The sequence below is a fragment of the Rhizophagus irregularis genome, chromosome 19, assembly GCF_026210795.1.
Source record: "Rhizophagus irregularis chromosome 19, complete sequence".
NCBI classification, from domain to species: Eukaryota; Fungi; Glomeromycota; class Glomeromycetes; order Glomerales; family Glomeraceae; genus Rhizophagus; species Rhizophagus irregularis.
The window spans coordinates 2,445,378-2,458,821 of NC_089447.1; the positions used below are offsets into that span (position 1 = coordinate 2,445,378).

General features: G+C 28.0%; 4 protein-coding genes across 4 annotated transcripts; 3 read left to right on the plus strand and 1 right to left on the minus strand.

The window, feature by feature from the left end:
• Positions 1 to 2,340: 2,340 nt before the first annotated feature.
• Positions 2,341 to 3,256, plus strand: OCT59_011079 (uncharacterized protein; the record flags this gene model as incomplete). Its single annotated transcript, XM_066136279.1, has 2 exons — positions 2,341 to 2,844; positions 3,230 to 3,256. The coding sequence occupies 2 exons, from the start codon at positions 2,341 to 2,343 to the stop codon at positions 3,254 to 3,256; spliced, it is 531 nt and encodes a 176-aa protein (XP_066000918.1).
• Positions 3,257 to 4,453: 1,197 nt separating this feature from the next.
• Positions 4,454 to 5,476, plus strand: OCT59_011080 (uncharacterized protein; the record flags this gene model as incomplete). Its single annotated transcript, XM_025329317.2, has 1 exon — positions 4,454 to 5,476. The coding sequence occupies one exon, from the start codon at positions 4,454 to 4,456 to the stop codon at positions 5,474 to 5,476; it is 1,023 nt and encodes a 340-aa protein (XP_025172817.2).
• A 726-nt stretch (positions 5,477 to 6,202) lies between these two features.
• OCT59_011081 (uncharacterized protein) lies at positions 6,203 to 6,661 on the plus strand (the record flags this gene model as incomplete). The annotated part of the gene is made up of 1 exon (XM_025311334.1): positions 6,203 to 6,661. The coding sequence occupies one exon, from the start codon at positions 6,203 to 6,205 to the stop codon at positions 6,659 to 6,661; it is 459 nt and encodes a 152-aa protein (XP_025172816.1).
• A 1,333-nt stretch (positions 6,662 to 7,994) lies between these two features.
• On the minus strand, positions 7,995 to 9,272 carry OCT59_011082 (uncharacterized protein; the record flags this gene model as incomplete). The annotated part of the gene is made up of 3 exons (XM_025311333.2): positions 7,995 to 8,192; positions 8,347 to 9,152; positions 9,224 to 9,272. The coding sequence occupies 3 exons, from the start codon at positions 9,270 to 9,272 to the stop codon at positions 7,995 to 7,997; spliced, it is 1,053 nt and encodes a 350-aa protein (XP_025172815.2).
• Between the last annotated feature and the right edge of the window lie 4,172 nt (positions 9,273 to 13,444).

Genomic DNA, 13,444 nt, shown 5'->3' on the forward strand with positions numbered 1-13,444 from the left:
TGTTAAAAAAACTTTCGTAGAATTCTTGCAAAGAAAAGTTGTTCAGAAAAAAAGGATGACCGAATAACTCTATATATTTTTTTATGACAGATTACGTAATAACAAGTACGGACTCTTAATAATCTGTATAGATTATTCTCGATTATACCATTGTAAATTTATCGCACGTGAAAAATATGATTACGCAACTGGTAACCTGTACCATTATGGGTATTTAACTACCTAAAAAACCTATATATAAACACCAAATTAACTTGAAATGACATAATTCATGACAAATGATTTTTTTTAAAAACACGCAATATACCAATATACAGTATTATCGTTCAGCCAAATAGGATCATGCAGATTTTCATAGACCGATATTTTTATTAGCCATAGCAATAACACATTATTTATATAATAAAGTGGAGTAAAAAAATGGCGTAAATGAATATTTTGTAGGAACAGTTTAAATAAAGCTTATAAAAATGAAATTTATAGAAACTTATTTATGATGTTATTAATTAATGCATGATCAAAAACGTCAGAACGATAACACTTTTATTGGATGTGGGGCTATATCGGTCACAGGGCCCTTCATTGATTGGTCCTGTGACCGATATAGCTTCCAATAATATGTATATACAGTATCCCACTGCACATAATACCCCGGGTATTAGGCCAAGTAAATAAAATTATTCGTTTCTCATAACCGGGCAGGTCATGTAAAAGATAAAAAAATTTATTTTATTTAGTCATGTGATTTTAGTTTTGACCAATCATAATCATAAAAAAATAATTTTTTTTTCCACCCAGTGACCCGGGCAAAAAATTTATTAAATCAACCAATCAACTTCTAGGAATCGGCTAAATTTTTATTAAAAAATAATTTTTTTTCCGGGCGGCCGGGTCAAATTTAGCAATTTTTTTTCATGAGAAAACGAATAATTTTATTTCTTTGGCCTTATACAAAATACCTGATTTAAAAATTATATAATACCCGTGGGTACTTTATGAGATACCAGGTATTATATGAGGGCGTCCTTAATGTACAGTAGGGGTGTACAATATTAACGTACAAACTGGCCCGAGTTTAGGAGTTATGCACTTGCACGTGATAGCGTTAACGTTAACTCCAGTCAGTTTGTACATTAATATCGTACACCTTCACTAAGATTGCTTGTCTAAACCTCTTCAAAATCCTACGATTAGTTTCGTCAAAATTTTACTATAGATTTATTATAGTTTCGGCAGAGTTTCGGCAGTTTCGCCATTTATAATAAGTTTCAGCAGTTTCGCCTTTCTCCAAAGTTTCGCCAGTTTTTTAATATAACTTTAATATAGTTTTGGCAGAATTTCGCTTTTCGGAAAAATGCCATCTTGCCTAAACCCCTAGGTTTCGGCAAGCAACCTTAACCTTCACTGTACATTAAGAAATTTCATTATATGAGGGGTACATAATAATTTTAACCAGAATTAAGCTAAAGTTACCAGAATTAGGGGGGTACTAAATGAGAGTAGAAATTTTATATCTAATAAAATACCTGGGTCTTATAACGTGGGATACTAATTTTGGGGAAATACTATAGGAAATAAATATCAGTAACACTATTCACTGCCTCAAACAAACCCAAGTGAAATTTATATTAGGAAACGAAAACTCAAAGTACCGTTATTGTTGTACATTTTCACGTGCTAAATTATTAGCAAATATTTAACAATTATTGATCATAAAAAACTTATATACCACTAGATTTCTCTTATTAAAACCATCTTTTCAGGTTCAATATTGATATGTCTAAAATCATATAAAGGTAAATTTAATATTATTATGACTTTATAAAATTGATGTAATTTGACAAAATATTCTTATATTAAATTGTATTCAATTTGCCAAAATTTAAATTGTATAATTAAAGTATATGCATTTCTAATACAATTACGTGCAATAAAAATATTAATAATTTTTCACCAAAACATTTCTAATAAATTATTAAATCAAATCTTATCTTAAAATCTGGTATTTATTTTATAATTGGACGGGTTTATTTATTGCACATAGAATTGGTATTCGAATAGGAAATTTTAATATTCAAAAGAATACTTTAGCTGCTTTTAGTCCCCTGCTTCCTTCAGCTGGAAAATCTAATTATACTCAATCGGTTTCACATTTCTTTGGAATTCTTGAACAATACCCCAAATTAGAGGAAAAATTGCAAATTGCAGGTCTTTTAAAGTATCAGAAGATAGATTTGGACATTTTATGGCATTTGACGAAGCTCTAGAAACATTCGGAGTAAAATTTATTAAGCAGAATGTTACAGGTAATGTTATAGATCAGGAAAACCTTAAGCGACAATGCAAGTGAAAGTATCTCAGTCAGAGTATGAACGAATAGAATTATTTTTGAATGAATATTTGCATAATAATACCTCTACTAATCATGAACGATCAACAAATTTAAGAAAAGATGAAATGTGGAATTTGGTGGAGAAATTGTTGATAGCTTTTGATACCAAAGATTTCAATCATTATAATCAAACACATGATTTTTTCCATACTTCATATCCAAAAGAGATTCATGCTGATGGAATAAGACGATTAAAGGAATGCTATAAGCAGGGACTTCACCATATACATCTCATATATGCACAAGAAGTGTTAAAAAAAGAAAAAATTGATACTACAGGACGAAGGGTAAAAGAAGTATTAGTTACCAAATATAAAGATATTGAAAAACCTCTCAGAAAAAGAAAAAACACAAATATTTTAGATAACCAACCTGGATCATCTGATGAACCACCTAAGAAGCGAGTATGTCGAATTCCATCAAAAGAAGCTGTTGAAATACTTGCCCCGATGGTGGCTAAGGTTGCTTATCTAAACCTCTTCAAAATCCTACGATTAGTTTCGTCAAAATTTTACTATAGATTTATTATAGTTTCGGCAGAGTTTCGGCAGTTTTGGCATTTATAATAAGTTTTGGCAGTTTCGCCATTCTCCAAAGTTTCGCCAGTTTTTTAATATAACTTTAATATAGTTTTGGCAGAATTTGACTTTTCGGCAAAAGCAGCCATCTTTACTAAACCCCTAGGTTTCGGCAAGAAGCACTAATGGTGGCCCGTTAACACCTTTCTTAAAGAAGAAGTACAACGATATCTTGCTGCACTTGAAGATATATCTTTATCTTCAGATATTTGGGATGCAGCTCGATTAACTCAGTATTATAAAAATTGACATAAAAAAGCTAAATAATGGCAAGGAAAACGGTTAATAACAATATTTGAAATTATAAAATAAAAAAAAAACATTTTAAATAAAAAAAACTTTATATTTGTTTACTAGTTAACTACATACTATATTATTTAAAATTACAATGTCACTTTAAAGCTCTATTATCTGTTATATATCAAAACTAATATTAGTGATAGTGTATGTTTTACTCGGACTGGTTTCGCAAATCTGGGTACTTACAAAATTGTAATATTTCTTCCGTTTGGAGAATCCTTGCCATAAGTACGAAAATTAAGACCATATTTAACTAATTAAAATAAGACCAGAAGCAGGAAAAAGTAAGAAATTTCTTTAGAAATGTATAGTTTGAAACTTGGAAAATGAAGTTTATTTAGAAAGAATTCGCAGTTAATATATGACAATTTGACATTAATATATTCCCTAATTTCTACGAATGATTGTTACACAAAACAATTTAATTAATGATCTGCACTCAATCAAACATATCACCTGACTGTTAATTAACATTTCATCTCTTTTTTTTTTTAGGTAAAGGAAGCTGAAAAATAAGTTTTAGATTTTTATATCAAAGATAAAACTTCAAAATGTATTATTTTTTTATTAATTTTATTTAATAAAATGTTAATACTAATATTTTTTGCTTTTTTTAGATTCTTGCTACCTATTTTGAAGGTAAAATGTAAAGATTTCAAAACTTTAAATAAGTTTGCATTTATTTTTTTTTTTGTTTCAAATTTCTTTTTACTAACTTTTCTTTCTTTCTTCTTTAAGTTTTGGTAATTTCTCAAGACTATAAGTGAGTTTACCATTAGGTTTTTTTCTTTTTTGTTTTTCATTTTAAAATCTTTCTTACTTATTAACATCAATAAAGCTAGAAATACTTGCACTATATTTACTATATTATATGACCAAAAGCTGGTCAATAAATGTGACTTATCTAATATTTTAAATAGAATTTTTTTTTTATGTACCGTTTACATCCATTTTTCACATAAGAATTAATATGCTTTTTTCTCGTTAAACTACTAGAAAAATAGCACTTCAATATTAAGACAAAGGTGTTTCTTGGTTTAAACAACACACTTTTTATTATCACTCTTTTCAGTTCGAACAAGTTCACAAGGGCTTAATAGTCCTTTAAAGATATAAAAGTTTTGTTTTCTTGCAAAATTTTTCAAAAAGAAGGCGTAAATATAGTGCACCAATCAGATATAGGATGCCGAATAAAGAAATTTTTGTCGGCTATACTTTTTTCCGTCCAGAAAAAGTGAAACGGTATACGGGTGCAGATACGATCTACTCCACCCGAAAAGAAAAGTCCTATATTCTTTTACATGTGGATTCGTTACAGAAAGAGAAAGATACATTGATGATTATTACCAATAATAGACATATAGTGAAGAAATATGATAAGCCGTTTAAGACTAATTCAGATAGGGCTATTATGAATACTAAATACAGGATTTCAAAATACTTAACAAGTGTATTTTGTGGGTTGCCTATTGATTTAAATGCTAGAAATAAGTATTTTTGTAGAATACGTCAAGTATTATTGGATAAACTTGTAGCGATAGAAAATAGATTAAAGAAACAAGAAAAGAATAGACAGACTACAACTTATATTAAATTTAGTTATGGTAAACGAACATGGTATTTGGGATTCTATATTTCATGTTCATTTTGTAGTAATGTCTGTGCTTATGTAATGTCAAACAATAGAAAAGTATGCCAAAATTGTCGTTCAAAGGTGATGGTAATACCTACACCTCCTATGCAAAATACGTTTAAAAATTATTGTCAAAGTAAACAAATAGTAAGTAAACGCATAGGCGTTACTTATACAAAAAAGGTTTCAATGGATAGTGGCACAGGTAACTATTTAGTTATATACTCGAATTTGGCTATTAACAAACAGTTCAAAACGATGAAAGAACAAGAGAAGTATAAAAAGAGGTTTACAAATAGCCTCAAACATCATACGAATAAATGGAATTACATTAATAATAGATTTGAGTCAAAGCCAGTAGTTTTCAAACATCGATTGAAACGAAGATGTGATATTCTTAAGAAACATTATATATCTAACAAGGAATTGGAGTTTCTGTTAGACCAAGTTACAAGTAGATCAGGCTACAACATGTTGAAAGAAGATATTTTTATTAACCACTCCTTCAACAGTGAATATTTTCTTGAATTAAGAAAGAAAAAAGAAGCTGCTTTTGAACGTGAAGATATTTAGGTAGCAGAACAGTCGTTCAGTGCTGATAAAAATACTATGGTCGAAAATATTACCACAAATTTTCAAGAGCTAGAAATTAGAGAACAGGATAACGTGCTTTCCTGACAAGAAATACTACGTAAAGAAACACCAATTACAAGGCCTGAATTTCATAGGGGTTGAATAGTGTCAGAGATCTAAAAACTCTGACGATATATCGTAATAGAGTTAGAAACAAAAGACTTGTTTATAATTTGTCTTATAAGTATGTTATAGATCAGTATAAATTAAGGACTCGTAAGATAAAGAGCGCCTCGTGGTGTTAAGAAAGTATTAATAAGTAATTAGTTATTCTTGTTTTGTTTTTCTATTTTCTTTTGTGGGATGACTAATTATGAAGAAACAAATTATCAAAAGGGAAAAAATGAATAATTATTTTAGGATTTTAAATCATTCCTTATTTGATAATATTTACATAAGGCTATTTGGTTAGAAAGAAAAATATATAGACAAATTGTCTATTGAATTTATTTTTAGTTTCACACCATTCCATATTTAATAATATTTACATATGGCAAATTTTATTTGAAAGAAAAATATGTAAACTTCTTTTAGTAGTTTTAACGAATTAATTATAAATCGTTTCATCATTCTGTATTAGATAGTATGTACATACAGCTTTTTTAATAAAGAAAGAATCATACATGCACGTTATTTATAACGTATAGTGTCGTGCAAGATATACTCATGCGATTAAAAATTTTTTTAGTTAAAATTATACAGGAGTATTCAAAAAATGATATAGATACGCAAGAATTAAATGGTAAAATTAATGAGCTTGGTATGTGCGATATTGGATGTTTATATGATTTTACATTTTTAATGAAGAATCAAGTCAGTTGTCAATTAATAGAATTATTAAGGTGCTATAAAATAATTGAAGAAAAATTGTTGTATAAGATACTGAAACAAATAACTGGGAGAGTTTTATTAGAATTCAAAGTGCTTATTTGGAAACCAAGGAACGAGTTACAAATAAAGGAAGAAAAGCAGTGCGGTATTAGCGATAAAGATAAAAGAGCTAAGTCACATAGTAATCGTACTGAAGTGGGTGTTAAAAATGTTGGCTGTAAGATGTTAGAAAGTAATTGGAATAAATGGAATGATTTGGCATTCCATCGAGGTGGTCATTGGGCAAATTTTTAGGTAGATCATGACAGTCACCTTTGAATTTGAGGTCGCATCATGGTTTTTAACAATGATGTGATCGTTTAAATAACAGGTCGACTTGTTCTTTTTGAAAAGTAGTCTTATTTCATAATGCTTAATTCTTATATGTATTTTTTTATCTTATATTTTGTAAGTTTATATACTGTATGTAAGTAAGCGTGATTATAATAGGACATGATCGCATCTATAATAAAGGTTTAAAAAAAAATAAATAAATAAATAAATAAATATGACTTATCTATCTTTATATTAATAAACATTTATATAATGAAGGTTTTATCAGCCTGAACATCCACTTTATTATATTAAGAATTGACTGTAAATTGGCCTACCAATCCATTATTTACCTACTGAGTGAAAGAATAGAATTTGGGATTGCTTGACGTATTTTAGGGAAAGAAATTTCCATACTCATATATTCTGAAAAAAAACTTTTATACATATAAAACACTACCATATTTTATGTTTCTTATGCAATTAGCTTGTATATTTCAGAATCAGAGTTTCATTATCATTAATTAAGTGTATCCCATTATACTTGACATACTCCTCATAACTACCTTCAAAATACTTTAACCATCGGGACTGGACATAACAAATATACATTACTCCCAGTAAATAGTTTTTATATAAATTTATACCAAACTGATTCATTGGCTCAAAATTAACTCAAATTTATGCAAAAAATAATCCAAATTTAAGCCAATCTAGAGTAACTATATATGGATAAGTCCATTTGGTACAAATTTATATGAGATAGATAAAAAATGTTTAATGATTTATAGCAATTTTATCAATTTTATCAAGTTGAATATCAGATTCATTTTATTCATTTTAGAAAAATGTGTCATATGAGGTGATTGTTGTGTTATGGTGAATAAATTTTAGGTGATTTATGATCATTTGCGTCATGTACAGATCAAGAGCAGCTATATTTTTACATCATTACTCCTTCGGTCTGCAGCTACATAATGGCTAATCTTTGATATAATTATACAGGCATCAATCACAGTGGATTCTCAATCATTATTTTATAATATAAAAATCACATATTATCGCATTTACATGAAAAAAAAATTGTTAGTATTATACTATACATTTAAGTCCAGATCAAACTGAAAAAAAAAATCTGAATCAGGGAATATTAGTATATAAACACAATCCTGCAATCACATTACTCTTAAAAATTTTAAGCCTTATGTGAAGAAACTTTATTATATTCACGAATCACTAGAATAAGTACAGTTTCTTGTTTTTTATGATTAAGACTACCTTAATACAAAAAATATATGAAGAATAGAAAATTCTTTCATTTATCATTAAATCTCCCTTGAGAAGAACAGTGATGCTTTGAAAGATATTCACTATCATCATCATCATATGTTTTAGCTTGGACTTGTAGAATCTGAGCAATGTATTCTAATATTTGTTTTTCGTCTTTCATATCATCACTATAATCACTAAGTTTGCAAGTAAATTCTTCAGTAATATGGACTATACTTCTCCGCTAATTAATTACGTCGTATTTCGGCGAACGGACCAATTCACTATTTATTATAAAATTACTATGAATTAATTACGTCTGTCAAAATACATTACGTCTGTCAAAATAAATTTAATTAGTATTTTGTCATTTTGACGAAAAGTATAATATGGACTACTGGTTCATTTAATGATCCCGTCCAACGGAAAAATCTCCATAATTTTCCAGTTGAAACTATTCCGTACACTATTGGTTTACTGAATTCACGAAATAGTTTTTCTATTGCAATGTACGCTTGTACAAAAGCCTGTACCGCTCCTTGTTTTAGATCATCTGATTTTGCTACAACTAATAAAATCAAAATTTGAGTGAGTTTCACTAAGTAGTCTAGGGGTCCATAATCACGAGTTCCGTCTAGCGCTACTTTCACACTCAACTGTAATGGCTTATTCATAGATATTTTCACATGTCGAACTGCAGTTGTCATGAAGGGATTAATGTATATACGACTTGTCATCTCATTAGTAAAGGCTGCTTTATTGAATGCTTCAAGGTTTTTTTGAAGTTCCCACACAAAAATTTCTAATTCATTTTTAGAAAATTCGTGTTCTAATGGAGGTAGGGTCTTCATGTCTAAACTTAGCATTTTCTCAAGAGAAATATAATTCTTTTGTAAAATCTCACTAAACACTTCCTTGATATCCCAAGCACTAAAAGACTTTTTATCATTTTCTACAACTTTTAATGAATCAAGTATATAGTTATTACCATCAAGTTCACGTTCAGATATAAAGGTGTTAAAATCATATTCGTTCTGGATCTGACGTTCTACATTTCCTTCCTCATATACAAAATCGAAGTTTCTTATCTTCAAATCTTTGTAGTATTCCATAACTACTTCTTTTATCAAATCAAGAGAACCACTGCTATGCGGGATATCAAATTTAACAGGTTTATGATGCCCATACTTGCAAGTCACTTGAACTGCAATTTGACAGAAACAAATAAGCACTTATTTAGAAGTAGGAAAATGAAGCCAAGAAAAGAAAACTTACTATTTGCATTTGAGAGCGGGTACCGCACAAGAAGTTTTGTTTTATTCATAACTTTCAGGTTTTTGAGGATAGTTTTTGCCAGAAGAAATTAGTGTTGGCCAGAATCAGAAAATACATAAATCTCAATTTTTCCTACCTCTTGAACATTCTTGAAAACTGTAAATTTCTTTTGAAGACGAATCTTAAGGTCATATACGTAGTTTTCATCATTAAAAAATTTATCTTTGATGTTATACAAGTCGGGCTCTTTGTTTCTCTCAAATAGAACCCACATCGTTATTACAGACTCTGAAGAACTTGGATAAGAACTTGGACGCTCTATAAGTTCAAATCCGCTTTTATCTTCAGACTGTGTTATCCTTCTTACAGATTTAGTTAATTTGAATAACTACATCAGGAAATTTGTTTAGGCGTAATTTAGTGTAATATTTCGAAGGTGGTGTAAAATTTCGAAATATTACACTAAAAACGTAATATTACAAAAGTTTACGCTCTTAAATTTGAATAATTATAGTAATTTAAGAATATCTCGCTATCTACTGATCCAATTAAGACGATCTATAGCTCATTGGAATCAGCTCATCAAGACGAATCGAATGGTAGTAAAATCGTATCTTTACGTTTGATAGATGACTTTCTATTAATTTAAAACTTTACTGCATACTATAAAGCGTTCTATCAACTGTAGAAATGCGAATTTACTACCATTCGATCCGTCTTGATGAGCTGATTCCAATGAGCTATAGATCATCTTGATTGGATCAGTAGATAGCGAGATATTCTTAAATTACTATAATTATTCAAATTTAAGAGCGTAAACTTTTGTAATATTACGTTTTTAGTGTAATATTTCGAAATTTTACACCACCTTCGAAATATTACACTAAATTACGCCTAAACAAATTTCCTGATGTAGAATAGGCTAGAATTAATTAATTGCAATATTTACTAATATGCAATTGATTTGTAAATTATAAAATATTTTTTTTTTTATTGCGCAATTGACTTAATTTTTTTTTTATTGGACAAGAGCTTTGCATTTTGCAAGTTCTTTAAGTGTATTTATTTTTATTGGGGAAACTTTACTAAAAATGACACTTTTTTTGATATATATTTGTAATATTTCTGTAAGCCTTACAAAAAGATTGTGTATATATATATATATATTTTAAGTGTTGACTCAATTTGGTTACGAGTTTAGTGGTTAATTATAAATGATCTCCTAAGATTATCCAGCGGAACATTAAAATTTTATGCTATTGGCATAAAGTGAGTAACGTAAAATCACATATATTACTCAATCTGTACTTCCATATATAAAGCACAGAATGTAAGATGAACTTTATCCACCACCCCTTATATATAGTATACAAGTAATATATAAAGAATTTATATTTACCTTACGTTCCGTACTTTATATATACACAGGCAATCTCGATCCTCGATAAACCAGATTTGGCACTATTTTGGATTTATATTAAAACAGTCTTGATATATCGGACTTCATTAGTAAAATCTCGATATTTTGTAAATCGGATTTTATCCTAGATCAACTATAGTTAAAACTTAAAAAAATCTTAATATGATGTATTAGTTTTTTTGGAGTCCAAAATAATTATGTTAATCATTTATTAATTAGGCAAACAATTTTTCTCACTGTGTTTTTTTTCAAACTATACTTTAGCATGAGAGAAAACAAAGATACAAATGAGGATGCCCGTAGCAAAAAGGGGGGATAGGCCAAAAAATTCAAATTTGAGATTTTATTATAATTATATGTCTATTAGTCTAATTATTAAGAAAATATGGGTTTTTATTAATAATATATTAGTAAAAAAGTTTAATTTTGAAATTTTCTTATTATTTGCATTTTACTTTTATAAAATTAACAAGCAACATAAACTTATTAAAAGAAAATCAATACTCTTAGTAAATTGCCTGTAAAATTTAGTTTTAAATAAAAAAAAAGGTCTGAAAGTCAATTTATTTCACAATTAAGTGATGATCTGCCAAATTTATTACGTGATTTAAATTGCGATTTTTTTAAAATTACGGAATTATCCCATTCCCCCCTTTTGCTACGGGCGTCCCCAAATAATAAAAAGAAGAAATCTTTAACATTAGCTTAAAAGAAAGAAATTTGCAAAAAATGAAGAGATCAAAAACTTAATTAGCAGCATGATATGGAATTTCCACTAGCGCAGTTTCTGATATTTTAAAAAGATTAGAACATTGGGTTTCCATTGATACCACTGTACCAAATGCAAATAATTTTTATGAAAAATCTAGTGTTTATCTACAACTAGAAGTAATGAGCATTTGGGTTAATCAACAAATTCAAGAAATTTAACTATTAATGGATCTATTATTCAACAAAAAGCAGTGGAATGTGTTAACTTACTTGATATTACCAACTTTTCAGCATTTGCAGGATGGTTAAACAACTTTAAACAGAGAAATAATTTGCATACATATAAAAAAAAGGAGAAGCTGGCAGTGCTCCTATTGATGAACTTCCATAAATGAGAGTTGAATTACAAAATTCTTTTAGCATATGAACCAAAAGATATCTAGAACTGTGATGAAACTGCTCTTTTTTGGCATTTAGAACTATCCAAAACAATAGCACATGATCCTGTACTTGGTAAAAAATGTCCTAAAAAACATGTTAGTATTTTGGCAACTTGTAATACTTCTGGTGATGAAAGATTGCCTTTAGTTTTTATCCATAAATATGAAACACCACGTGCATTAAAAGAAAATTTCTTCTTATTTGGTATTATAGTATTAAAACTTGGATGCAAATATTTTTAAACATTATCTTGAAAGATTAAATTCCAAAATGCTTAGAGAAAATCAGCATATTATTTTACTAATAGATAATGCTAGATGTTATGAATATCAATAGTCTTTCAAATATTAAGATTCATTTTTTATCATTAAATACAACATCATTTTTTCAACCATTAGTTCAAGATATTATATATAGTTTAAAAGCACAATATTGCAAATTGCTATATTAATAAAATTATATTCAAGCTTATGATTTTTATAAAGAAGGAGATTCCATTTTACTTCCAATTGATATTTTTAATTCAACCAATTTAATTGCTAATACCTAAAAAAAAGTATTTAAAAAAACAATTTTTAATAGTTAGGTTAAAACTGGAATTTTTTTCAATAATAATATGGAAGATTCTGAATGTTCAAACAATTCTAATTATAAAGAAGATAATATTAAATATGAATTACAATCATTAATTGATAAGTTAGTATTTGTAAATCCTTTAGCTGTAAATAACTATATTAATATTGATAATAAAGTATTTGCTGAAGAGGAATTATCATTACAAGAAATTGTTGATATTGTAAAGGAAATAAATGAAAAGGAAATTGAAGAAATTGAAGAGAAAGAGGAGTAAGATGAAATCTTTACAATAGTTATGTTAAATAGTATTGAAAATGTAATTAAATATATTCAACAAAAAGATTTAGAAATTGGTAATTTAGAAATGAAAAATTTAATTAAATTGAAAAAAAGATTTTTTTTAATAATATAAATGAAAAAAGATAAAGTAAACTAAATGAATATTTTGATTTTAATATATAACAGATAGTTCTTTTATAATAACAAAATTACAGTCAACTCTCAATATAATGAATCCTTTGGTTTTCATCTTAGTTCGTTATAAGGTTATAACAAAGAATTTTAAAGAATTTGATTAGTTTCTTTATTATAACATCATATTTGATTGGTTAAATGTCATGTTCTTTGTTATATCACAAGTTCGTTATATCAAGAGTTAACTGTATATTTCATTTTTAAACTTTAAAATTTTGAAAATTTTGAACGAAAAATCAGGACCCCGGATATCTAATATAAAGGTCATAATGGACTTTTGGCCAAAAACACCCCTTTTTGCTGAAACTCAAAAAATCGTTTTTTGTAAATATCTCAGCATCCAGTAATTCAATTTTAATGAACTTTTTTTTATTTTGTAGCCCTCATTTAGCTCTACAATTTAAAAAAATGTTCATCAAAATTGGACTACTGGATGCCGAGATATTTACAAAAAACGATTTTTTGGTCCCCCCGAAAATGGGCCAATCTGCCGAAAGTGTGACTTATGACCTGTTTTGAAGATATCCGGGGTCCTGAAAAATCACATGATTTTTTGATATTTTGAATTTTTCATATAAATCCATTTTGGTGAGATTTTT